Source organism: Callionymus lyra, chromosome 3, assembly GCF_982586985.1.
Source record: "Callionymus lyra chromosome 3, fCalLyr1.hap1.1, whole genome shotgun sequence".
NCBI classification, from domain to species: Eukaryota; Metazoa; Chordata; class Actinopteri; order Syngnathiformes; family Callionymidae; genus Callionymus; species Callionymus lyra.
In genome coordinates, this window is record NC_141820.1 from 20,915,836 (window position 1) to 20,943,634 (window position 27,799).

The window sequence follows — 27,799 nt, forward strand, 5'->3', positions numbered from 1 at the left end:
TTGCTTGACCAATCACAGCAGAGTGTATGTGTTTTTTTTAGTGGGCGGGGCTTAAGCACATTTTCTAAAGTGAATATTTAGATGAAAAGTGAGTTTTGTACAAACACATACTGATGAGTACAATAGACGTCCAACATCTATGTAAGATACACTTAAATCAACACATTAGTTGCACTTCAAAAACATCAACAATTTCTCTGGATACCTCCAAAAAACAAACGATACCGTGAACTTGATCAAATATGGATGTATTTTTGTGTAATGGACTGGAAACACTTTATAATATTACACTTTTACTCTTAAAGAAGAGATATTGTTTGGCTTGTGACTCAGATTCAGATTTAATCGTGTATAAACATCTGTTCAGTATAGGAGGAAACTGGAGTCCCTAGAGAAAATGTCACAGGCTCACTCAGTATGTATTAGAGGATGTACAGTAGATTTCTCATTTGACGTATTCAAATACTTGATAACGCAGTATGATCTTCTGGCACTGATTATGATGCATTTGGCCAACTGTAGGTATTTAAAGCTTGGGCTACATAACATTACCTGGCGGATCATTTGGGCCTCAAGGTTGACTCGTGTGCCATGAAGATTTCAATAATAAGCCTGAATAGTTTTGAGTTTGGATTGATGTTTGATTTGGAGAAAATGTCTGAAAATTTGAGTCAACAGTGAAGAAACTTAAAAGGCTTTTACACTTGATTCACCTCAAACTGTTTCTTAAAGGTTCCTGAAACATGGCAGAGGAGATTGTGAAACTGATCTTTAGATGTTGCATTGAATTTAAAACCAAGATTGAAGAGCACCGCGGTTAGCCAAACACTGACTCAGTGCTCAGTGTGTTTGTCCAAAGATGGAGTCAAACTGACCAAATTTGCCCTCTTGTATAAATAGATTTAGCGAGAGGCTGATTCGTTCAACATTTTCTTTGCTTATCTCTGATCCTCTTTGTGCAGCAGCTCCATTATTCAAGCGTCAGAGTTAAAGGCCAAAGTGCTTTTGTTCCAAATGACTGAGCTCTACATTTAGTCATCCACACCTCTTTCCTTCCTTCCTGCTTCCTCCTCCCTGCGCTGCTCCACTCTCAGTATTTAACACTAAACTTCCAGGAATCCATCAGTGATCACCTGTGGAAACAGATCGGGAGAAATGAGATCAAGCTTCTTCTCAGAATCTCTTTATTGTGTAAGACAAAGTCAAAAACACACTTTCATCGATCGACAAAACCACTTGACCGGTGCAGCCTCAGGTGAGAGAACATCTGCACTTCACACTCGTATGTACAGAGTATAGGAGTAAATAGAGAGTAGCTTAGAGGTTACAGTACGACTCGTGTCTGGACTATTACAACATTCAAGTTGATTATTGATACATTAATATCACAAACACTCCACTGAGCCTCAGATGGAACAAGAACAAGAGACTCTGGACATTCTTCCTCAGTGTCGAGGTGTTTAAATAATGGACTTTTACTTTTGAAATGATAAACAACATACAATTCAAATGATCCACTTCAGTTGTGAACATAAAGGAGTGAGAAAAACTTATGATTTGGATTTACAAAATTCATTATAACCGACAACATTTTATCTTTTTAACTAGAGACTATTGTATTAGCATTTATATGTACAAAATTAGTTAGAAATAACAAGTTTATTTAGTTTTTAAAATAATGTATAACTGGATTTTTAAGCTCTATTTGTTTTATTACATAATGTTTATTAGTGTCTAAGTCATCATGTATATAGTAAGTTGGAAAAAATCGGTTTAAAACTGAGATGACACTTTAAATGCATATAAACGGATCCAAAACAATATTTTCATAGATCAAAATGAATGTCATAAAAACATTTGACAAAATAATATAATCGTTTAAATAAATGTAAACAATAAATCATATCTCTTTGGCTAATAGATCTGAGTCATTTATTGTAAATGTCGACATAAAAATTGAATTTCTCACGTTATTTATTTCATAAATTCAATATTTAGAGGTGAATTTTTCAAGTAAACTGTTTGTTAATTAGTAAAAAGTAGCTTCAATGGTATAATTTGTTTATTTTCACTTAAAAAAACATTTATTGCTTTAAAGTTTAACCACTAGTTTTCTATGATGTGAACCTGATTGTTTATTGACAAAGTTGGTGATGGAAAAAAAGTTCCTTCACCAACACTGTCTTCTACCAACCTTTGAGAATGTCCAGCGTCTCTTCCACCTCAACACCAACCATCAGCGACTGAACACACCTCGTCGGAGGCCTCGACTCTACAGTAAAATGGCTAACAAAAATAAATCGCTATGTAGAAAATCATCGAGTTGTGTTGATGTCCAGCAGTGATGCCGTCTCACCCAGACTCCTGTGACGCCACTGACCTCCCTTAACAGCACTTGTACAGTAGTCACATGACAAGTGTAGCCAAACATTTCCTTGAAGTCCACTTGAAGAAAAAGTGCTGACAAATGGCAGCTAAAAGACACCGATAAGTAAAACAGTATAAAAATAAAGTTAGTATTTTGATATAACAAAATAAGTCACTAGCTAGTAAAACATACATCATGAAAAAAAAGCTGTAAAACTCCACATTTTTTGGTTTTTCAAACTGATGACTTGTCAATGCAATGAAGGCTAAATAACAGATCCACTTCTAACCAGGGAGTATTTTTCATAACCTGTATTTAAGTGTTCACAAAATGTTATTGTTAAACATACTAACATACAGAACATCAATTTAATGTCGATAACTCTGAGCCGTCAGTTGGAGATATTTAAAATATATTGATTCTTTGTTAATTTAATGTACTTTTAATTTGCTATAACACTGCAAGCACTAGCATTAGCCGCCAAAACGAGTGAAGTAATGGCGTGAAAATGAACATAAAGTGCTAAATATTGTTATTATAAACATTTTTTTTGTTTGTTTTTTTTACAAATCACCAGAATCTTAGGGTAAAGAAACTCAGTATTTTTATGGTAAATTAGCTTTTGGCTGATTTTTTTATGGCTACACAATGCTCTTAAAACACTCTTAAACGTTAGCTTATCATGAGGAAGGACCAAAAAGTGCCTAAAAGTTTCAAACAAGAAACCATTTTAAATTGCTTGATTTTGAGTTGAGTCACTGTATTGTTGACTAGAACGACCATGAAATAAACAAACAGTTTGTGTTTACTTCAGGTTACAACTATTGCTCTCTTAAACCCTGCCAGTGTCGAATGTTGCTAATGTTGGTATCTTTGTTCTTGCTGGATGTTTCATCACAACATGGCAGTGGAACAGGCTTTGTTTTTGGCACCAGGGGTGTGAAAACGGATGACAAACAAACCACAAGATGTCTAAGAAATGTTTTCTTTTTTCAGAAGGTGGCTTCCTTCTATGTGAAGGGGAAATCAGTCGTCCAGCAGATACGATGAAGTAGAGCTCCAAGTAGAAATGTTGAGGTTGAAAAGGTGAGTAGCCTCATTTCCTCATTAAATCTATTATTTGTGACAGTTTTATCAACTTTTCGCACTTTTCATTTTCAGGTGTAAATGATACATCCGACTGAACTCGTGTAGATTCAACAAATTAAGTATTTGCTGTGAAAATATCATGATAGCGAGATGAACTTTCAGAAGACAGGAGGTCACAGGAGGACGAGAGAAAAGGCTGAAGGAGATTGTGATGCGTTAACAGTCCATGTCCAGTCGGCTACTTGAAAGATCTTCTCATGAGACCTGGAAACATTGACTCAAGATGGCTCACAGAAGAGAAAGTTTTGTAGAGATTCCACAAAAAAGAGTTGCTCGCCATCACATCGCAGAAGAAGGAAAAACATTCCCTCGTCAGAAATGTACCTCCGCAACTCACCGCTGGTCCCACTAGTCCATCAGAGACGTCCCACATCTCAGAGATCAAACAGCAGCTGAGAAGAAGTTGGTACGTGACTGAAGGTGAGTCCTCATTGGCCGGTGTCCACTGAGAGGCGGGCTTCGTACAAGCCCAAGGCGTGATGGACAAACTCGTATTGCTCCCCTGTCTGAATCATCCCACCTCTGCACCACACACAACAAAACACTCTTGGTTAGCAGAACGACAATTTCTCAGTTTAAATGCAACAAAAAACGGTAGTTTCGTGTTTAAAATGAATAATTATATTAAAATTGCATTTAAAAAAAAAAAAAAGCTTCAGTAACTTCATTTCTATTTAGTAAACTTTAATTGTGCATTTTTAAGCTGAGAATTTTCCCAATAATGAAGCTTTAAAACTTAAACAAAACGAGATCTGACCTGTGCCAAAGGGTTGTGTATTTACTGGCCACTAAGATTTAAACTCGAAAATTGAAAATTACGAAAGGTTCACTCAGCGATCCGGCTGCTTCCCAACATTTTTCCTACAATTTCCAACATTTCATTTTTAATAAAGTTGTTTATGACTAAATTCTTAACACCATTTCTTTATGCACATTTTAATAATAGACACTCAAATTGTTGTATCAATGTTGTTCTAGTGTTAGGGGTCCTCACTTTAAAATGTAGGAATTCAAATTTACGGTGGTGGAATTATTTTAAGAAAATATTTCTAAATGCATAAAAAAAAGAGAATAAAAGATTTTCAATGTGAAAATCTTACTATATTATTATTTCATAATAATAAACAAAATCAAGAAACAAGAACAGTTTTGGTTTTTAAAAAGTAAAACAAAATGAACTGAAGAGGATCAACCCCTGAACAACTTTCTGTCGTGGATTATTTCCACACTCTCGTCTCACCTGTCTGCTCTGAGCTGGCAGGTGATCCCCAGGACGTCCACCACACCCTCCTGCTGCAGCTGTTTACAACCTATCGTCGTGGCGATGAAACAGCCGGTCCGGCCAATCCCGGCGCTGCAGGCGGAGACAATGGCGAGTGAAGAAGATTCAGAAACCGATGTCGAATCTTTCCTTACTGTACCTGCAGTGAACGACGACGGGGCCCATGGTCGAGGCCGCCCGTCTGTCCGCCTCCACGTCCTCCATCAGCTGCAGCAGCGGAAGTGCCGAGTCGGGTGTTTTATGGTCGGGCCAGGACGTGTACCAGTAATGCTGCGAGGTGCGGGTTTGATTCCCGCACTAGCAGACAGATCAGAGGATGTTAGAATGTCGGGTTCCCAACCTGGATTAGAAGAGTCGTACCTTGAGTGTGAGGCTGCGAGTTGTGTAATGTTCACACTCTCTGACGTTCCCGACCAGAACCTCCACTCTACCGTAGATGCCTCTCTTCTCCGGCCAGTACAGCACACACTTCTGAAAACCACAACAGTTGTCCTTCAAGAAACATCTTAAGACGTTTTTATTTGTTCAGGCTTTTCCTTGATTTTCTGGAACTCCTGTTGTGTTATCAGTTTTATCTTGATCTTTAAAGTATATACTTTATTGAATATTGTTTTGATTGTTTAAGCGCTTTGTGACCCTGGTCTGGAAAAGCGCTATATAAATAAAAATTACTTACCTACTTACTTACTTACTTTAGAGTATTTACTTGTATACATGTTATTTATTTAAAGAAACGTCAACATCCAAGAGTAGTTTTAGGAATCAAACCTGGAATTAAGAGGGTGTTTTACCAATATTTCATTATTATCTATAAAATGATAAAACAAACTTCAATTATATTTGTAAGACAAGCAAAAAAATATTGCTTTTTGGAAAGTTTTTTTTCTAGATTTGATTGCATGCAAATCAAAAAAATGCCTGACTCTTACATGTAGTATATTGTAAAAAACAATAATATTGTATTAACCTCATTTTTCTCCTTCAGTTTGGTGATCATGACGATGACTGGCGACTCCTCCTGCCAGGCCATCTGCCAGAAGTCATTCACCGTGTTCACCATCGGACCTTGAGTAGCAATGAAGGCTTTCTCGTCCCCATGGTAACCCTGAGAAGGTAAAAAAAAATGGCAGAAATGTTAACTTATACAATCTTAAAAATCTACATGTATAAAAACTTTAAAAACTGGAAATTATTTTTGTACTTTGTACTGTACTATGACTTGAAATTAATAATTTTCTCAAAAGATAAATAAATAAATATATTTAATTTTTTTAAAGCCTGCTGCTAAAGTCTGTGCGTTTACCAAACAACACAATTAACCCTTTGAGTTGTCTTTCCATCCTCAAAATGTACTATATTAAAATGATATATAAAGATCCATAAGATAATAACTTCAAAACATGTCATGATGAGAGACTAACTGCATCTTGGAGAGGAAGACGTTAACATTTGAAACATGAGAGTGAGTCAGAGAGTTGGATTTTCACATTAGTTGACCTTCAGTTCAGTTCAGTTGAGTTTATTTTAAAAGGACAATCTAGTCCTCGTGTGATTAATGAACTGGACTTCCGACCGAACGACACCAGCAGACTTGTCAGTAGAAGAATTTACTCAGCTTATCTTCTTTCATGTGGGACGACGGTTCAAAAGCGTTTCAGTGGCTCTTCCTGACAGGAAGGCGGTCTATTGTGTCCAAAGTCTGGGAGAACATTATGGCCTGTGGACTTTCACTGGACTTTGTGTTGCTGTTTGTGTGCGGGGGTCACCAAGAGGAAGTCGAAATTGAAAACGTGACATTCCAGAGAGTCGTTTGTAGAGAGTTTCCATAATTAAGTCTGATAAATATTCCCATAAATGTTTGATTTGTTAGGAAGAGCCTTATTGCATTCATCCGTATCCCAAACAGACTTGTCAGGATTAAATGAGAATCATAATCCTAAAAAAAGGAGAGATTGAAACAGCAGGAAGTAGAAAAACACATTTACTCGTATGTAGTTGGCGTTGATGTAGGAACTCAGGAGGTCGTTGCAACTTTTGGATTTCAAGATCACTCTGGAGTGTGGATCTGCAACGAGACGGAGAGAAGACACGTTGAGAATAAAGGATGCAAAAGTGGCAAAGAACGAGATGGAGTGAAGGCAACAAAGTTTTTGGGGTAAACAATGAGTTCACTGAGAGGGAGCCAGAAAGCGTGAGCAAGTTAAATATTGTTCATCAAAGATAGAAACAGAGTTTGGAACTGGTTTTATTTTAGTTAGAAGAACAATTGTGCAACATTTGTTAAAGAGGGTCTCGTTCACAAATAAGTCCAAACACACCTGAACAATGACTTGACCTCTCTGGGAAGCATAAGGCTGTCAATCAACAATACAAGTAAAACTAGATTCTGTTTGGTTAAGGACAACAAACAAAGAAAATTAAGACAAATTGAGTCTGAATAGACAGAAAAACCGGACTCATACGTCCTGTTTGGTAAATATACATTTTGTTTGGCGCTTGACTTGGACAACTAAATATCTCGGCCCCTTGTGGGATCGAGTTTGACATCCCTGATCTAGAGGAAATAATGGAAGAAGGTAAGGAAAGTGTGGGACAATGCCAGGACATATATTATTAGGCGACAGACTGAAGCTCAAATGTTGTCTCGACTGTTGAGGTTATTTATTGCTTCATGGTGAGAAGCGGGATGATTGACAGCAGCTCAAGAGGAGCATTCCTTGCTCCTGATTGGCCGGAAGGAAGGAAGGAACACCTCCTCAAACAGTAACTGTATTCTTGACCTCACCCATTAGACAGGTTTGTGTATGTGTGGGTTATATAACGTCTCAATCAGGCCGAAGCTCACTGTGTGAGAACAAAGTGCTCTGAGGGAGCCATTGTTCCTGTGTGTGTGTGTGTGTGTGTGAGTGTGTGTAAGTGTGTGTCTTTTCAAAAGTATCTGCCGTCCTTGGGGTTGTTGGCATTTGACCGTCATCCCTCCCACTTGATAATTCAACTTCCAGTCTAAACAGGAACTGGAATCTTGTTGCCGAGCAACAGCAGCACTCACTGGGCAGGATGGTCTTGTATCTGTTCTTGGTCCCGTGGTTCAGAACCTCCAGGTCCTTGGGGTCGATGAAATTCATGGGTACTTCCTATAAATGGAGGAGAAGACGTGAACGTCTTGGAAAGGTTCTGATTCGAAGTTAGGACTCACAGCAAACTCTGTGTGCAGCTTGTCCGTGTTGTTGATGAGGTCACGTAGCTGCTGTCGGGTCAAAGGTCGTCCGGCTGCCAGCAGGTACTCTTGAGCGGCCGCCTCCCGCGGCGTCACCACAGCCACGCTGAGGGGCTCCACAGAACCCAGCGCAGACATGTCCAACACCAGGGACACGTTAGAGCCTCGTCTGTGGAGAAACGTTAAAAAGTTACTTTGAAATGACTGGAGCTTCTTGTGACTTAAGTTATGTCTGACCTAAAGCCGTCGAGCTCACTAGCTCTGACTTTATATGTCATATTCTATATGTCAATATATTGCAGCGTTACCGACTGACAAGGTTACAAGACAGTTTGTAGTTTTCATTACTTTATTTGGTAACTGATGCACAGGCTGCTGCCAAAACACACTCTTCTCACGCTGTTCAACAGCAACAGCAAGAACAAAAGTAACTCTTCTCTCTTCTTCTCCTTTAACCCGGGAACTAAAACACAATAAACAAGGGACAACTGTATTCTCTTGACTACTCAGACAGCAGCTAGTTCACATTAAAAGAAAAAACAGTATATAGTAAAAACAGTCCCATATTTGAAAGTATTTTTAATTATTTTCAGTTAAAGACAGGCTAGATGATCTTTAAAACATCGTGAACAAGCTATATTTCAAATTCAAGAGCAGAATGTTCCGAATATGTATCTAAAGCCAACATTCACTGTCTAATCTACCATTAATGCGATCTAAACACTGCGATCAATGATCAACGTGATGGCTGAGGACTAGAGGACTACAGTTACCTCCATCAGCTTTTAAAGCTGATGTTTGTTAAAGAAAGCAGTAACAGCATAGACTTCTGACTGTCGTGTGTTTTTTTTTCTGCACTAACTATATTTGCTACAAGTTGATGTGACTCTGAGGCGGATAATAACAATAGAAAGCCTTGAAATGGTCCTGTTGAGCTAGCATTCTCTCTCCAGTATATGAAGCTAACCATTACTTTTGATACTGTCCGTCAGGATGTTGCCACTGTACGTGCTAAACTCTGAAGTAGGTCTTGTCTGCTGCTGTCAACCTGAACCTCACCTCGTAACATAACATCGTCATTTGAACAACAAAATTAAAACATATACTTTACTCTTTTTGATATTTCTGCGCTTCTAACTCTTGCAAATTCTCAAGCGATTATAAAAAAAAATAATAATAATTTGACTAGTTTTATTTAGCAAATTATTCAAGGAATCCTCTGAGCTACATTCATGTAACAAACACTTGATGAAGACAGAACTTCTTTCTAATTTTCTCATTAATCCAAACCGTTCACACGACGAGGACCAGAGTATCTGATTGGACCGTTCGCTCGCTACGTGTCGGCCCGGCTTCCTCGACGGGACGGTTCTACGTCCTGTCCGTCTGATTGCCGACTGGCCGCCGTCCAAAGCGAAACAACGAACACATTAAAGAGACAGCAAGAAAAACATCCTGTTCTCACTCGGATCTTCCTTCCTCCGCTCGCCTTGAAAACACTCACTTCAACGCCTCCGCTGATGGGAGCAGGACAAAATGGCCGCCCCCAAAAGTTAGGGGTTGATCAGTAGAAGACGAATGAGCTGCTGATTAAGATGTTTTCTTTTCGGTTACGAAACGTTTCAAGTCGGAAATGAATCAGCCTGTGTTCCTCCAGATTTGATCAGTCTCGCTCCGGAGACGGCGGGAAAGCGTTCGAACGAATCTCGTAAGAAACACAAACAACACTTGGATCTCACATTGAGAGTTACACAACCAGACACTTGACAAAAGCCTCGCTCCAGCACGTACACAAACAACACCTGACGGATGCAGGTAGCCGGATTAGAATGTTTACGAGGTACAATGATGGGACCGTGCACGACTGTCAGGACTGACATAAATAGAATGTTACATCAGTGATTTACATTTATAGCTTTTTCTTCTTATATAATTTAAATTAGAATACCATATTTTTCTTAACTAAAATAGATCCTATTCTAAGTTATTTATTACATGTGTTCCTTATATTTGTCAACATTATGATAAATGTAACATCCTCTGTTCTAGAACTATTTTTAAATTCACTTTATAGAAACCTTTTTGAATATGTAAGGGAGGGAATGAAGTGTGTATGTTGGTATGTAAGTGGTTTTAAAATAAACTCATTATTGAATTGAATATTGTATTTGCGCAAAATAATAAGATTAATTCTGAAATAATTTTGAGTGACATATACAAGACAATAAATTTACAGTAAATAAATACATTTTATTTTCCAATATTACTTATCCCTTCCAGCTCTGCATGTGATGGCTGCGACTCTAAGCAGCACTTCTCTGAACGTTCCCACGTTACTCAGAAAGCAACAAAAGTGATTTCCAACAGTGACCAGGTTATGGCGAGTGAAAGTAATGACCATAATCAGGCCTCGGTGTCTAAATAGGGATGTTGTCCTTGCCGCCGTGACTCACCTCTCCTGCAGACCTGCGGCAGGTTTCATCTTGAACGGGGAGGGGCAGGGTCTGAGCTCGTTGCCGGTGTTTGCCGGTGCGACGCCGGTCGGGGCGGCCTGGTCTCTGCTGCTGATGATGGGTGCAGGGCTGAGAGAGGATTCAAAGAATTTTCATGATCAGCGGTCAATGAGCTTCGCTAGAACGGACAAGCTAGATCTCAGTAGAAGACCATATGAATCAATCAAATCAATTTACTCCATAACTCTATATGCATTTACAGTAAAGGAAAGTAATCAGAACCCTTTTAATTTTCACTCTTTGTTTCATTGCAGCCATTCCCTAAAATCATTTCATTTCAAAGTTCATTTTTCCCTCATTAATGATCACTCAGCACTCCATCTTGACTGAAAAAAACTGAACTTTTGCAAATTTATTAACAAAGGAAAACTGAAATATTTATACATAAGTATTCAAACCCCTTGCTCAGTATTGAGTAGAAGCACCTTTTTGAGCTAGTACAGCCATCTTCACAAGTAACATAAAAATGACATGTTTTAATGAACAAAAAGTCATTTTTGAATCTTACATTGTGTCTGATTGATAAATAGAGACAAACCTTGGACGCGGGGCGATGGGAGGAGTGAGTTGGCGGCAAGCTGTGATTGGCTGCTGCTGGGGAGTGGGCGTGGCTAGAGCAGGAGGCAGCTCAGCTTGGACCATGCTTCCAGGTGTGGACCCCTGAAGACACACGAGGGACATTTAAACCACTGATACTTGAAATTAAATGACTAAAAATCTCTTCGCTGGTCATGAAGCTGCAGCTCCTCACCTTGTTGCCTTTTGACTTGTGGAAGGAGTTTGAGGGAACATTCGGGGGAAGAGTTTTTACACGCGTGTCAGAAGTCTGGACCTTCTCTTTCAGTCGGTACAGAACCTGACAAACACACAAACAGATCGATAACGTGTAAATATAAGGAAAAGTCATGTTAGACCTCAATCCCCCATGAATAATGCTGACTCGATCATTTTTGTTGTTTTAAAAATGCTCATGAGCAAAAGCAGTGACTGTTCTGGTTAAAACATTTCAAATGATCTGGTATTTTTCTGAATGTGATTTGATAATAAAACGAAACATTTAAAATCACAACTGTTTTTGCAAAGTAAAAGTTTTTCTTACAACAAATAACTGAAAAAACGAGTCGATTTGTTTTATAGCTCTTTAGCGCCCCTCCGTGGCTTGAGTATAAAACTGCACGAAACAAACCAAATTCTTTTTTTTTAACCCTTAACATATTGACAGGATGATAAACGAAAAGACAACATGTAAAATTAAAAAATAGTGGTTACCATCAAGCAGGTGACGACGATGACGAAGACTGTGAAAAAGAGGATGATGGTGTAAAACCCTTCATGGCTCCACAAGTGGTCCCTCTGCTCCCCCTGCAGGACGTTCTTCTGTCAGACGGACAGGGAATTAATATGGTCATGAAAATATATATATATATGTATATAGCAATAAATAATGATTTATTTATTTTTAAGTGTCCTGATCAGGCTTTCTTATCCTGAGCTGTTTTAAAATAGAGATCCACGGTGACAAACACACCTCCGTTGACACCTCTGTGATCCCAAAGTGTCCCAGGTGGCGATGGAGCACCCGGACGTTGAGCGACTGGATGACTTCTTCTGCAGCAAGTGGCTCCGAGGTCTCGGCTCTGTCGGAGGTCACGAAGAGCTCGATGCCGTTTTTCTTCTCCTGCAAGGAGACGCTCGGTCAGTAGCCGCTCCAGGTAGTTTTATCAAACAACCTTCTCACATTAAGTCTGTTGATGTGCACGTGTCCTGCAGGAACTCCCAGAGCTGCAGCGACACCTTCCCTGAACCAACGAAGAAGTCCCACGTTGAGTTGCCTCACATCTACAGCAAGGAGCTAAAACAGAAAAACGTGAGAAAAAAGCTAAATAAATAAGTGATTATTGATGACTCTTAAAGAACATGATGCTCAACTCCAAGTCTCCGATGACAGAGCTCTAAACAAATAGTAAACTTTTGCACTCTGACTTGAAAGACAAATTTCAGGCCTGCTTGGCGGAATTCATTTCTGGGTTTCGAGAAGATAGTGACAATTCATAAGGAAATAAAAGTAAACATATATATATATATATATATATACTGTATATATATATATATATATATATATATATAAATCATTATAGGTCACAAAAGAGAAGACAGCATTGGAAAGTAGAAAATGAAACCTAAAACGCTACATTACCACATAAAGCGAACAGGTTTATTCAATGTTAGTTCCCGACCATGAAGTATTGAACCATGGAACCTGTTTTTAATTTGATTCTATTCTTGGTACGACTCAGTGCTTTTCTAGTTTGCCTTACTCTACACATATCTTATTGAGTCAGATTCTTAAACACGTGGAAAGCAACACACAACAACTCTAAAATCAAAGTGATGAACAGGTTTGATAAGAAAAAAAAAAGATTTGAAGAAACTTCATGTTCAGAAACTTTTCGTTAAAATACTCGAGATTCTCACATTTTGTGCCTCAACATGAGGTTAGAGGGAAACACGCCCGCGGAGCCTCATCCTTCAGTCGAATACACAATATTGCTGTTATTGTTGTGTGTGTGTGTGTGTGTGTGTGTGTGTGTGTGTGTGTGTGTGTGTGTGTGTGGGAGTTCTAATGGCTACAAAAACAACATGTTCTGCTGCCACTTAATTCAATTTTAGGAACATTAGGCACACAGACACACGCCTTCAGCCAACCTTCTCTGTTGAGCTCCCTCTCTGCCAAACACTGGACTCAGTGTCTTCAACAATCAACGTCCAGAAAACATAAAAATCACCACATTTCTCTTCAATAACAATCCTTTCAACTGAAAAAACATTAAATCCAACATGAGACGACGACTCCTGAATCACAAATCTTACCACACAGACATGTCAACATTGTGGCTCCTCACTGAAGACTTCACTCAATGAGAAAAAAAAAGAGGAGACAGCCTGTCAGTCGCAGCTCAGGGCTCCTGCTCCAATTCCTGATCTCGCGCAATTCCTTGATCTATGATTGGCTTAGAGGGGGACAGAGCTCAACCTGCAGGCTGATTGGCTGTTGTCCAGGTAATGCCATTATCCCGCTGCGCTTCCTGTCAGGATCAGGTGCTATTTCTGTCACACACATACACACACACACACACACACACACACACACTGAGTCCATTAAGAAATATGGTGCCTCCATAGAGAGAGAGGGAGTCAAATATTGTAAAGGTTACTTTACTATTTATCATTTTACATACTGTTCTATCTTTTAAAATGATCTCGATAAAGGATATATTTGAAGATGAACTTTCACATCCATTTGGCTCTTTGCCTGTTTTAGGAGGAAGTGAAACTATAAAACTGATCATCATCATCATTATCTATTTCTTTTGTCATTTAATTTCTGCTTTTTCTTTCAAGAATAAATTATTTTCATTATTATTTTAAAATGATTTTAAATGTTAAAGTTTTGCAAGTGTAACATGTATTAAATTGAATTTGTGTTCATATCAATATTAAGATATTTATGGGTTTGTAGATGTTTGTGTTTGTAGATGTGTGTTTTTTTTATATTTATGAGTTTGTACATGTTTGTGTTTGTGGATGTGTGTTTTTGTTTTATTTTAATATTTATGGGTTTGTAGATGTTTGTGTTTGTAGATGTGTTTTTTATATTTATAGGTTTGTAGATGTGTGTGAGTTTTAAAAAATATATTTTTAAGTGTTTGTAGATGTGTGTGTTTGTTTGTGTAGTTGTATGTGTGTTTGTAGATATGTGTGTATTTTAGATGTGTGTTTTTGTAGATTTGTATGCCTGTTTATGCATATGTGTTTGTTGATGTATGTGTGTGTGAATTAATCTCGTGTGTGGCCTTGTAAATGTAACATTGTGGAACTGATGTGTGTAACTAATGTTTATACATAAGCTCGTGTACAAACATAAGAGTCGATGAAGAAAACATTTGTAATCACCGAAGTGACGTGATTGAATGTGAGCAGTTCAAAGGTCGAGGTGTTGACGTCTGATGAAATGCATTTTTCCGTGAGAAGAGACACACCAGTCTGATCGTGAACCATGTTTATGAAGAAGATTTCCAAGAAGTTACAAGAAGACATAATTATTATCAAAATCATTAATCAGATGCATTAAAGATAAACCACACAGAGATACAGGAACCATAAAGTCACATGACGTCACTGTGGCTTCACTGCAGCACAAACTAACTTCTCAGCTCAGACAAAAAAAGACAAAAGCTTCATGTGGAGATAACACTCCTGGAGACACACGGTTGTCTACTTCAGCTTCACAAACTCGCACTTGGAGTCAACCCAGACTCCAGCATGTAGAGGCTGGGTGAAGGTGGTCTGGACTCTGTGCATGAGGGTCATGGTGTCAGAGACGCTGTAGAAGGACAGGAGACCTGCAGAGTGATTCAGGAGCACCCCTATTGTGGAGGGTTCCACACCGGAGGAGACTTTAGTCCGGATGCCGTTGTGTGTAAACAAGCAAGCAGAGTTGGAACAATTCAAACACCAGGATTTGTCATTTAATCCAAATTCACTCTCTTGTCCTGATCTGCTGATGTTCTTGTATGAAACTGCTGCATGAACATCTCCTCTACTCTTCACCTCCCAGTAACAACATCCAGTCAGAGACTCCTGACTCAAGACCTGCCAACGACAAGTGAATCTTTCTGGATGAGGAGGAAGATACTGATCTCCTCTCATGTTTGTCACGTCCCTGTTACCCTCAGACAACATCAGCCATGAGTAAGCAGTGTTTGGATCCAGAGTGATGTCCCGGGAGTATGAGAGGAACTCGTCTCTGGTCTCTGGGTGGATCATCATTGAGATTTCATCGCACGTGTCCCTCAGAAGGTCCTGGAGTTTATCTCTGCAGGCGGACACGGCTGCTGTTACTTCCTCAAAGTAGCCTGGAGTTTGGTCGTGGGTTGTGGAGGAGAGCAGGTCTTCACTGACCTCCGAGAGTGAAGTCAAGTTCTGGAGGAAGACAGTGTGACTCTCAGTGTCTAACAGCTGCTGCAGCTCAGCATCTTTCTTCTTCAGCTCAGAGATCTCCCGCTCCAGATGCTGCTGAAGTCCTCGGACTCGAGCGGCTTCCGTCTTCTGCCGAGATCTGATCTTCTGCTCCACATCAGACATTCTTCTCTGGAGGACCTTGATCAGCTGCTTTAGGGTCTCCTGATTGGTCATCAATGCTTTATCAGCCGAGACTCTGATGTTCTTCTCCTCCTGCTGCAGCAGCTTCATTTCCTTCTTTCTCTTCTGGATGTTCTGCTGGATCCTTCCTCGACTCTGATCCAGGCCTTTCTCTCGCTCCTTCCTCTCTGCTGTGACGGAGACCGTGTCGTGATATTTGTGTTGGTCCACACAGAGAAAACAGATGAGCTGCCGATCAGTACGACAGAACAACTTCTTCTCCTCATCGTGTAGAGGGCAGATGATCTCCTGGAGCTGCTTGGAAGGCTGGACCAGCTTGTGTCTTCTAAAGGCCGCAGATTCTAGATGAGGCTGAAGATGTTCCTCACAGTAGGAGACCAGACACAGCAGACAGGACTTGAGGGCCTTAAGCTTCCTCTCAGTGCAGACGTCACAGGAGACATCTCCAGGTCCAGCATAGACGAGGTCATCCGCTTGTCCAGTCTTCTTCAGCTCCTCCACTAACTCTGCTAACACGGTGTTCTTTTGCAGGAGAGGTTTCTCTCCGAAGGTCCGTCTGCACTGAGGACACTCGTAGATGATCTTGTCCTGCCAGTGACCCTCAACACAGACCTCACAGTAGTTGTGTCCACAGGAAAGAGAGACGGGATCCTTCAGTAGATCCAGACAGATGCAACAAGAGAAGGATTCTCTGTTCAGATCAACTCTAGTCTTCTCCATGTCTCTGCGGACTGAAACACTTCTCAGGTGAACGCTTTTAAACTCTCAGCCACGTGATGCTGCCACGATCTGTTCCAACCTGACGACTCACATATTTTCAAATGTCATTAAACCACTTGATGATTCTTGACAATTACCTGGACACACCTCGGTTCTCTACCTCAAACACACACTCAAAACACATTGCAAATGGATAAATGAAAAACTAAAATGAACTCCGGAATAAAAAGAAACTGATTCATGTTGGAACTTTTAACTGAAATGCAAGCAGGCTTGGACAAAACAAAACTTAGTCTTATGAGTGTTGTACTCATGTATGGTAACAAACCTGTTCACCCACCAAACGTTCACAATATAACTGATAAGAATAACAAGATTATCTCTTCTATCAGTTCACATCAGAGGTCATCAACATAGTAGACGTAGTAGCCCTTCATAGGCCTGTTACAAATAAATCATTCCCATCTAATAAACATGTTTTCTTGGTAACTTAGTAACTATCGAAGAATTAAAATGTCTTTTGTATGTGAGTGGAATATAAACGATCATGCCTAATAGTAAATATAAAGTGATGACGTTAACCTTAGATAAGTTGATGATCTCTGGTTCACCAGCAGATCTAACAAAAAATTGAATTTATCTTAAAAAATATCCTCAATCATTTAATGTTTTTCAACGTTAACTTGCGATGAAAGATACTTGTTGAGTTGTTTTCAGATTTGTACAAGTACCAGTTTTGTGGTCATTATAAAAAGATTATTATTTACTTTGCTAAATGTATTACCTCTGCCAAGGAGGTTATTCGATTGTGGTGTTTATGTCGGCAAAGTTCTATGCTGTGAATATAAATGAATTGTAGATTTCAAAATATATACTTTATTATTACAATAAAATAGCTATGGTATCGTATAAGAATAGATACAGTGATGTCAAATATGTATATCCATCATTGAAAACAATATTGCGATGTATCGCTATATAAATACTTACTAACACCACTAATATATCATAACAATTCATCTTAATAATCTTCCTGGACTCTTCTGAGTCACATTTTGAATAAGTCTGTGGATGATTCCAAATACCTCTGCCAAGGAGTTCATACTTTTCTTTCATATGAATCATCTCCCTGTCTGTAAAAGTTTTTAGTTGTTTTTTTTACATACCATAATAATCATTCAGAGATTTGCCAGTTTGTGCTTTGTAGTCAAGAACAAGCTGAACTTCTGCCACCTACTGTCGCATTGAGCTCATTACAATATCCCTATCTGGTATGAAATTATGGTGAATAAATACGGCATCCGAAAATATGGTGTAACATTAGAAAATAAATCACAATACAAGTGTAAATGAGCTGCTCGGGGGAGGTCTGCGCGCTCTATAGCTACAGTCTCAGTCTCATACAACTGATTCATACTCTTACGAAGTATTACTAAAGAACAAAAATGTTAATGTAATTTTCTTTTAGAAAATACAATATTTTTGGACAAAAGTGAATAAAAAATGGCATTAATGTGATAAAAGTTGATTTTAAATATCGTATTATTAAACAATAATAACCACAGATAAACCTCATGTTGTATTTTGTGAATTGTTTCTCCCGCCTCTGTCGCTGTGCTCGGGGCCGGCGGGGGAAACGTGAGCGGCACGTGCAGCACTCGACTCAATGAGATCACAAACGTGCACACATGCACTAGTGAGAGGATGTGAGGTCAAATTATTCACGCTTGGGTTGTTTCCTTTTCAGAAAAAAAAAACAGTGTAGTTCATCACAGAAGCTTCTATTTCAAGCTGCTCAGCAACTCTTTGTGACAGATGTCGAAAATGCTTGTTAAAAGATAAAAGATAAAAGATGCATGTAAAATATGAACAAGCAGACATCCTTAAGAGAGTGATTTTTTGGTATAACTGCCAAATATTCCATTAGATAATGACCAACAGTCTCTCTTGCTATCACCTGACCCTTGTTCAGGGAGATATGATACGAGCAACCAGGAGGATATAGTCGTTTGAACACACACACACACACACACACACACACACACACACACACACACACACACACACACACACACACACACACACACACACACACACACACACACACACACACACACACACACACACACACACACACACACACACACACACACACACACACACACACACACACACATGAAACATGAAGTATATAATTCTTTTAGGTTTTCCAAGAATCAAGTGTCAGTAAAGGCTTCAGTAAGTTTCAGGAGTGAAGCCAACAACTGACATTGTCATGAGCCTTCTAGAGGTAAATGACAAAAGTCTTTCCAGCATCAAACTGATTTGTGCTTCAATCTTAAACCATTTAAAACTATACTATGAATAATCTCTGAGAATAAATCACACACAATTTCTCTAATAGTATTTATATATTTATCCAGCTTTTGGTTTTAAATGAACTCAGAAAAGGGGATTTTATCTGAATCTGTCAGGATCGGTGCAATTACTTCACTTATTGTCGGTTCCATTCCCTTCCTGTCACACGTCAACTTATTAACCCCCTGTTTTGAAGAGAGACTTTCTTACCATGATTTGACTAGTGATGTGAAATAGAACAAGCTGTATATTCATCCCTTTTTTCACGACACTGGTATTCAACAGCATTTTTTCGATTTATATTTAATTGTTTTCAAAAGAAAATTGTTTTACTTTTTCATCTTTCAAATTACATTTTATTTTATCAAGGTTGTTTTATGGTTAATATTCAAACAACGTGTGTATAAAACAATTAAGAGTTTTTATTTAGACTTAAAATTCACAGTTTGTTTATTTTGGTGTTGCAGTGACACTTTCAGCCACTAGATGGCACCACTACGCCTTTGCAGATAATAGGACAATGAAAACCTGCAAGATCCCAGCGATGACTGAGGATAAGAGGATACCACCGGCTCCAGCTGCTTTTAAAGCTGATGTTTGGATATATTTAGGCTTTCAGTTTTATTAATTTCATCAAAAGTAATCACAAGAATCCCCAAAATTTAGTGTCCCATAAAACTGTTAGGGAAATTAAACAAGTGTATAGAAATATTTTGTATTTTGAGCTGAATATATCGTATCTTGAGACGAGTGTGTCGTTACGTCCCTAGAATTGACCTGCATTTGTGTTAGCATGACTATTTTCAGGCTCCCTCGATCCATGTCATACTCATTTTGAGTTTTTCCTGCCGGGTTTATTTCCAGATTGCACTCCCACGATGCATCTGTCGTGTCATGAAGATGATCAGATCATTTCATAACCTTGTTCATCTCAATATGGTTAAATGTTCCTATAATCTGTAAGATGTATTCTTAACATTTGTGATTTAGGAGTGTTTGTCTCGATGCCGCCGGGAAGATTTCCACTGTCACATCCCAGTGTTATGCAACCAGACGCTGCACCGGTAAGTGGGACTCCTGATATCTGTTGCCGTGGCAACAGAGGGAGCAGCCTCCCTACAGAACAGTCTGTGATGAAACAGCTGCACCTCATGCAACGTTACATGAACTTCTCCTGGTCTTCACCTCTGAAGCAGAAGGTGAGTTGACCTCCGTGACTCAGCTATGTTGGTCAAAGATATACATACTTACGTAGATACTATTGGAACTTTTCCTGAAATTAGTTATTTTTTTGAATTTATGTTGTTACAGTTTCCATGGACAGAAATGCAAACACACTGAATGTTCAACTACATTTAAAACATGAAACTGACCGTTTTGATTGAAAAACATGAAGTAAGAAAAACAACTACAATAAATACTAATATTTAATAATATTAACTTTCACTCCTGGAGTTTTGATACAATACGATTTATTGTGATACTGTAAGAACAATGGTATATTTCTACTGTACCAAGTACTTGACTCTGGTGTCGCAGAATTTACAGACCACATGACTCTTGACGAAGTTGTTAATTGCGACCTTAAAATGTTTAATATCAATTTACAAACACACTTAATAGAAACATAGACAATGAAAGAAGTACGATTTAAATTACATGTGAAACTACATCTTTATGAGATCAATATGAGAACATGAAAATAATATCAGGATATTTAAGTGTATCAATATTTTCTCACACATTAGTTTCTACTAACTCAATAAACGTGTAACAATTCACTCACCAACACACTGGACTGTTTGTCTCATTGAACTCAATGTTGTGTTCAAAATTTGTTTGTTTTTTCCAATCATCATGCAGCCAATCATTCATCTTCTGAATCTAACAAGCCATCAAATGTCCAGCTCTACTCACCACGGTAACCAGATGTCTCGCAGACACAAGCGCATGTTCCAAGTTGACCTCGTGGTCGGGGCGGGCCAGCAGGCTGAGGGCCCGCGGACGAGCGGGGATCTGTCGGAACCGCAAGTTGAGAAGAGCGGCCGGCAGAAGTTTGGCAGGATGGTGGTGGTGGTGGTGAGACTCTGAAGATGAGGGCACGTCGTGCTGGAGGTCCAGCGGGGGAGGCAGAGGATGATGACTGAAGTGGCGAGGAGAAAGTAGGCGCAGCTCGTGATCTCCAGAGGAAGACTCTGGGGAGAACAACATGATTATAACAAAATAATAACCTTTTTGAATTTAAAGTATTTTAAAGAGCATTAATAGACAATGCAGGTGCACAGGGTTCAGCTGGTGTGATACGAGTAGGGCTGGGTATCGATCAAAAAGCTTAGTTACCGATATTGATACCTGAGAAAAGAATCAGTAACAGATCAATTCCAGTGCAAAAGAACAGTTGCTAACAAGTAAAAGATGAATGTGATGTCACACATCATATTTCTTTCCATAAAATCCATACATTATCAAGTTTATATCACGTGTAGGTACCGAAACTTGGCACCAAAAGACGAAGCATTTACGGATTCACTATATTACGAAGCATTTCTGTCGGTGCCACGAAAAAACAGAAGCCTGATCCCTACCCTAGATATGAGGAACAATCAATATGTGTAAACAACCAGGAGCTGCCATCATATCTTTTATAGTAATGGAAGATAAAGTTAGTCGTGTTGTCAAAAGTTACGTCATATTCCGGTCTCTATGTCTTGTAATTCAATTGGAATTAATGATTTACAGTTTTCCCCCAATCAAAACAAAGTATTTCACTGAATGTTTTAGTTATAGATTTTTCCATTTTAAAAGCAGAACATGACGTCTAAGAATGCGTGTTGGCGGCGTCTTTCCACCTGAGTCAGACCGCCTTCTGGGTCAAGAGAGAGTAGAAAGAAAATAGAAGGCAGTTATTAGATGTTCGATCTCCCCGGCCAAACATATTTGAATTGAATAAAACACTTGTTTTTTGTCAAATAACCATTCAGACACAATAATGTAGCCAGTCACTGTGACTCCAACAGTTGAACCAGGCTGTCATTAAATAATTGAAAATTTTGGATACAAACATGTGCAGATTTTAAATGTAAGTTCATAATAAAGTGGTTAAAGAGACAGATTGGTTTGCTTATATCAACCATTCAGAATTCACTTTAAATACTAATTATTAACTTTGTTTGCAGCGTGAGGACAAAAGAAAAGGCTCAGGATAACGGCTCTATTGTTGCAGACAGTTAAACCCTGGTGGACGTCGACACCAGTTAAACCAGGAACGTCGTCCAGACACTTGTGCGCCCCTTCCATCAGTCGGCAGGAAATCCCGGCACTTAAGCTCCCCCGGCTGTGATGAAGACGCTGCATTATTCATTCACTTTTTATTTGTCATGAGAGGACAGAAATAACATCCGAGCCAAGTGCTTCATGCCTGCAGCCTCCAGCTCTCTCTCTCTCTCTCTCTCTCTTGAGACGTTCACACCACAAACAAGACACACACAACTGGTTCTGGTCCAATTATGACTTTACTAGCCAGAGACCAAACAGGCCTTTTGTTTGATGTGACGAAGAACACGACCTTCGCTGCAGCCAATGTTTCGCCCACAGGAAGAAAGGGAGAGAATACATTGATACACTGAACTAGACACAATATTCAGCTCAAGATACCGAACATTAGGTGAGTAAGAAAATATAGACACAGTGATATATTGTCTATTTAGTTTTTGTCTTAGTTCTGTTATTGCTTATATTTCAACAAAGCGAATATAATATAAAATATATAGATTTTTTAATTTACAATTATCATGCAAAGATTCATAGCGTTTGTTCGATGGCAGCCGTCCTTGACAGCTAATTGAACAAATCCCGCAAGATTCCGGCCATGACTGAGGACGAGAGGATACAGTCGACTTCTGCAGCTTTTAAAGCTGATGTTAGGACATATTTTTGTTTCAAAACAAATGAAAGCAGTTACAACTTGTCTGTTCATTCTGCAACACCAGAATGAAGTACTCGACAATACTAGAAATACATACTTGTTCTAGAGTATCACTTTATATCGTATTGTTGTCCCTGTATCAAGATACGCATCGTATCCCCCTCTTGCCAATACATCAATACTCCTTTCGAGAATTCTGGAGAAAATAAATCCAAGTGGTCCTAACTCTCTTCAGATTTTTATAGAATAGAATATGATCAACATACTCTGGGAGAAACGCAGAAATGCAGAGTAGATCCCGGTGCGTCCTAGACCACCAGAGTGGTCTCAAATACTGACACAGTACATCCTTGATGTGTGTCAAGCCACAGTTTGTTTTGAGTGACACTGCAGCTTCTTTAGTGACCTGTAGGTTAATGGTATTGCTTCAGTATTTCACTTTCTTGTGACAAAGCGTGAAAATAAAAGGTGTAATCTTTTATTAAAGTCGTAGCCTTTCTTTTTATTTTTTAAACCTGAGGTGCTCTTACACATCTAACTTCTAAACATGAAGGTGCTAATGTTCCTTATTTTTATTTTGTAATCTCTCCACTGAGAAAACATTTAAAAAGATGTTGGCGTCACTTTTGACGTAAATGAAAGTAACTTTTGACGTAACTGAAAGTAACTTTTGACGTAACTGAAAGTAACTTTTGACGTTATCTGACTTGATATAGGCAAATCACCATAAAACGACAGTGAAGTATGAAGCACTGAAACTAACAACTTTTTCTTTTGGCAGGGGTACAGTATGCTTCACTCTTAGTGACCAGGGACGGTGCAACACTGTAGACAAACCAGGAAATTCCCCAAGTCCCCGAGTAAGTAAGGCCTAAAGCAGGTTCCTTTCAGTGATAAGATATTGGGGGCAGGACTAGCAAGAAAACATGATGGGAAATGCCCGTGTGGACCGTACGGATAGTAATGAAAGATAAAGTTAGTTGTTGTCAAAAGATCCGTCTGTGGAGGTTCTGATCTCCACATTCACAAAGACTAGCACAACACTAACATTGAAACAGGCCACAAAGCAACACTAGAATTATGACTGATTAAATATTAGAACCTTAAGTTGTGTTGACATGTTATGTTTGTACAAACAATAGATCCAACAATGATCCTCCCTGCGTCTGCCAGTCTGTCTGGAAGACTTTTTTTTTTTTTCCTAGTCTGGATCTGAGCCGAGCATCAGCGATGCAGGTCAATAAACGCAGATGGAAACTGAATGAAAATGGATTTTGCTTTCAAGCTTCACAACAAGTATTGGACAATGTGTGTGTGTTTCTGTGTGTGTGTGTGTGTGTCACAGCTTCTGCTCTCCCTCGCGGCAGCATCTTGGTTGCTATGCCCGACCCGTTGCAGCCGGGTTCTGCTGCAATTGGACGGAGAAGTAAAGCTTCGCTACATCCTGCCAATCATGTTTGGACTGAACAGGGTCGACCCACAGCTCACTGTTCTTTTAACCAAGACAATAGATTCCAGCTCTGTCTCCATCCAAAACTAACCATGACAGCTTAGATCCTGACATCACTACTGAGCTCACCATCTTGTGGGAACTGGAGATACTGTATCTCCGCAGTCAGATGGACTATTTTAAGAAGATTCCAGAATCTCCTTATGCAGCAGTGACTCATGAGACCTTAACACAGTTGCACCCGAGCAAACTAGTCTCGTTCATATCGCGCAGAAATGTTTCAGAACGGCAAAAAAAATAATTGTAAAATATTGGGAGGGGAGTCATTGATAGTAACTTGGGATGATCATTGATTTGTAGCATCATAAACCTGCCATCTTTGACGATGACATGGATGAGTCAAAGCTAAAATATTAATTTATACAAAGTTCTACAATCAAATGTGGTCAAATGTTATCATTTCAAATCTCAAACCTGACTTTTTATTATTTAGGGTGGAAATTTAAATTTAAATTTGTTTTAAACAATCAATAGATATGGTAAATAATCGAATAAATATTTGTTTTAAAGATTTAAAAGGTGGATTTTAAAACAGTAAAGAGTACGACCGTGATAAACAAAAGGATATCAACTTAGCGCAGACGCTGATGCTGATGTTGCTTTTAATTTGAAAGCCGGACGTTAATATTCTTCCTCCTGAATGGCCTTTTGGGAATTTACCGTAAAGTTGAGCGATAACTTTCCTACTGTAAGTGCAACACATGACAGGAGAAACACAAACAACCAATGGATTGACAGCAGTTTGATGTTGTTGTGTTGATGTTACACCGACTCGACCTTGCGTTGTTGTCTCTGTGTGTAGTGATGCTGACGTGACAGAACTTAACTTGCTTCTGATTGGTTAATATAACGTGGTGTCTTCAGTGGTTGGCTGTATTTACTCAAGAAAGTAATTTTGGACGAAGAAAATTGAGCTTCGTTCGCTACACACATTAGTGTAAGCATACAGTGTACAGTCTATACTGGAAGTATTTACCCAGAGTACCTGATGTCTGTGTAGCATAAATACAGTCGTTTAAGTTTTCCCGGAACAATATTCCCAATGAGAAGGATTTGATCCAAGTGGGACTGAAGAGCACCGTGGAGGTATTTGGATGTTTTTAAGTGTCTTTTTGGACAAATATGTAGACAACTGAGCTCCAGTCGCTACATTAAAATGAACATTTTTGTTCATTACTCTAAAAAGGAACATTACTCTGAAAATAATCCCAACCCTAAATCGACATGAGGGAGAGTAGAAGACGAGTGACAGTTTTATTTTGGGTGAACTAACCCTTTAAGAAACTAATAAATGTTGTGTTGCTTCCCTAGTGACCATCAACCATAATCCCTCAAACGTGTCGACGAAATGAAAAATAAAACGAACGAAAATGTGCAACACATTTCTTCAACATGGTTCAATGAAAGTTGAATTATTCCTGTGATTCGACACAAAAATAGTAAGAAAAAAATTGGCTCTTTTTTTTGGGGGGGGGGGGCAAAAAACAAACAAATGATGTAACAGAACTCCAAGTAAATGGAATTATTGGTTATATATTTCCCAAATCCATAATTGGAAAAATGTTCCAGGGGTTGTTTTGCTAACATAACAGTAGTGAAGAAAAATAGATGCAACATTTAAATAAACATAAAATAAGTTAATTTGAATAAATATTTTTTTGTTGTTATGGATGTCAAAAACTAGATTTGCAATTTCCATCACAAAAAAAATAAATATATATATATTTATATTTTCGGATAAGAACCTTTGGGTGTCAGACATGTGTTACATAGACATGTGTTCCATAGACATGTGTTACATAGACATGTGTTCCATAGACATGTAGACATGTGTTCCATAGACATGTGTTACATAGACATGTGTTACATAGACATGTGTTCCATAGACATGTAGACATGTGTTCCATAGACATGTGTTACATAGACATGTGTTCCATAGACATGTGTTACATAGACATGTGTTCCATAGACATGTGTTCCATAGACATGTGTTACATGAGTACAGTAGCATCTCTGGTCATGGATTGTTCCAGAAGAAACCAGAGCTGTTGTGATATAAGATGAAAACATGTATGACCTTAGAATCACTATATGTGTTCGACAAAGGCTCACCTGAGACCAGCAGCTGCTCCCAGAGCAGGCAGACGAACAGAAGCCTCGTCATGGATGTTCTCTTCATCTTCCTACGAAGCGTCCAGAAAATGGGGCGAGAGTCTTCAGCGCATGAACCCGGAGAACAAGCCGCCGCTACGGCTGCTCCAGCCGCCTCCGCGTCGTCGCTTCTCCTCCCTCTTCTTGTCGAGAGGCAGCGCAAAGGGACGAGGAGGAGAGACGAGGAGGAGAGACGAGGAGGAGAGACGAGGAGAACAGGAGGTCCACGGAGAGGAAACGATGGAGGCTCCGCCGGCCTGAGATAGTGGCGGGAGAGACTCAGGTGCAGACGAGGAGGAGGACAGGAGGGGGCGTGGTTAAGAAGAAAGAAACATTGAATGGTAAGAAGAACGATTATGTTGAATTATTTTTTACCAATATAAGAATTGTAAGTATGAACAAACGGATGTCATGGAAACTAAAACATTTCCACATTTATTTTATTATTATTGTTGTTATTCATCGAATCCTAATTTGGAAAAAAACAAATTATAATAACATCATAACATATAAATAACAACATATACAATAACACAGGCAATCAGCATCAAAAATAATAGGAATAATAAATCTCGATTCACTTTTATGTAAAACATTTTCTGTAAAAAATAATAAAATTCTGAAAGGGGGGCAGGCAAAGAAAGAACTGGTCTCTGCTTTTCGATTTCTAAAAATGAGTAGAAATTGTGCGCGATTGTAATTAATATTCGATATGTAATGTTATAAAAGATACGTGTAAATGTATTAAAACCCATCAAGATTAGATTGGAATGAACATATAAACAGTACTGTGCAAAAGTTTGAGGCAGGTGTGGAAAAAATTCTGTAAACTAAGAATTATTTCAAAAATATAAATAATAGTTGTTTATTTTTATCAATTTCCAAAATGCAAAGTGAGTGAAATCCAAATCAAATTAATATTTGTTGTTACTGCCCTTTGCCTTCAAAACAGCATCAATTCAGGTATATTTGCACAAAGTCAGGGGTTTTGTAGGATTATAGAGTATGATCAACAATTATACCAAACAGATGCTAATGATCATCAATTTAAAGTCGGTTGAAAAACAGTCATTAAGTGAAAAAGACACAACTGTGTGAGGAACAAACTCTGCTACCAAGCTGAGGTTGTGGAAGTCAGTTTCATGTCAAAGGTCATACATCATGGCAAGACTGGGCACAGCAACAAGACACAAGGTAGTTCTACTGCATCAGCAATGTTTCTCCCAGACGAAGATTTCAAAGCAGACTGGATTTAAAGATGTTCAAGCTCTTGTGAAGAAGCACAAAGAAACGTTGAGGATCGTAGACGCAGTGGTCGGTCAAGGAAACAAACAAGTGCAGCAGATGAAAGACACATCAAGATTATTTCCCTTCGAAATCTGAAGATTTCCAGCCGTGCACGACCTCAGAACTGGCAGAAACCAGTGGGACTCAGGTACACCA

At 38.9% G+C, this 27,799-nt stretch overlaps 2 protein-coding genes across 2 annotated transcripts; both read right to left on the reverse strand.

Annotated features, from left to right (window-relative positions):
- Nucleotides 1–1,169: 1,169 nt before the first annotated feature.
- Nucleotides 1,170–26,615, reverse strand: ptprr (protein tyrosine phosphatase receptor type R). Its single transcript, XM_087786955.1, has 16 exons — nt 26,318–26,615; nt 20,688–20,965; nt 12,268–12,381; nt 12,058–12,207; nt 11,799–11,906; nt 11,281–11,385; nt 11,068–11,189; nt 10,470–10,598; nt 7,996–8,185; nt 7,849–7,933; nt 6,785–6,864; nt 5,767–5,904; nt 5,160–5,270; nt 4,939–5,096; nt 4,758–4,871; nt 1,170–4,039 (listed from the first exon to the last, which is right to left on the reverse strand). Exons 1-16 carry the CDS (start codon nt 26,382–26,384, stop codon nt 3,946–3,948), a joined length of 2,043 nt encoding a protein of 680 aa, XP_087643081.1. The 5' UTR covers nt 26,385–26,615; the 3' UTR covers nt 1,170–3,945.
- LOC148083793 (tripartite motif-containing protein 16-like) lies at nt 14,805–16,412 on the reverse strand. The gene has a single exon (XM_087785608.1). It carries the CDS (start codon nt 16,410–16,412, stop codon nt 14,805–14,807), a length of 1,608 nt encoding a protein of 535 aa, XP_087641734.1.
- Nucleotides 26,616–27,799: the final 1,184 nt, after the last annotated feature.

Excerpts from the sequence above, each read along its gene's own strand:
- ptprr (XM_087786955.1), bottom strand. The coding sequence starts at position 26,384 with ATGAAGAGAACATCCATGACGAGGCTTCTGTTCGTCTGCCTGCTCTGG. Across the intron at positions 8,186-10,469 it reads GCCGCAGGTCTGCAGGAGAG|ACGAGGCTCTAACGTGTCCC; the intron begins GTGAGTCACGGC and ends GTTTCTCCACAG. Across the intron at positions 4,872-4,938 it reads CCCGTCGTCGTTCACTGCAG|CGCCGGGATTGGCCGGACCG; the intron begins GTACAGTAAGGA and ends CTCCGCCTGCAG.
- LOC148083793 (XM_087785608.1), bottom strand. The coding sequence starts at position 16,412 with ATGGAGAAGACTAGAGTTGATCTGAACAGAGAATCCTTCTCTTGTTGC.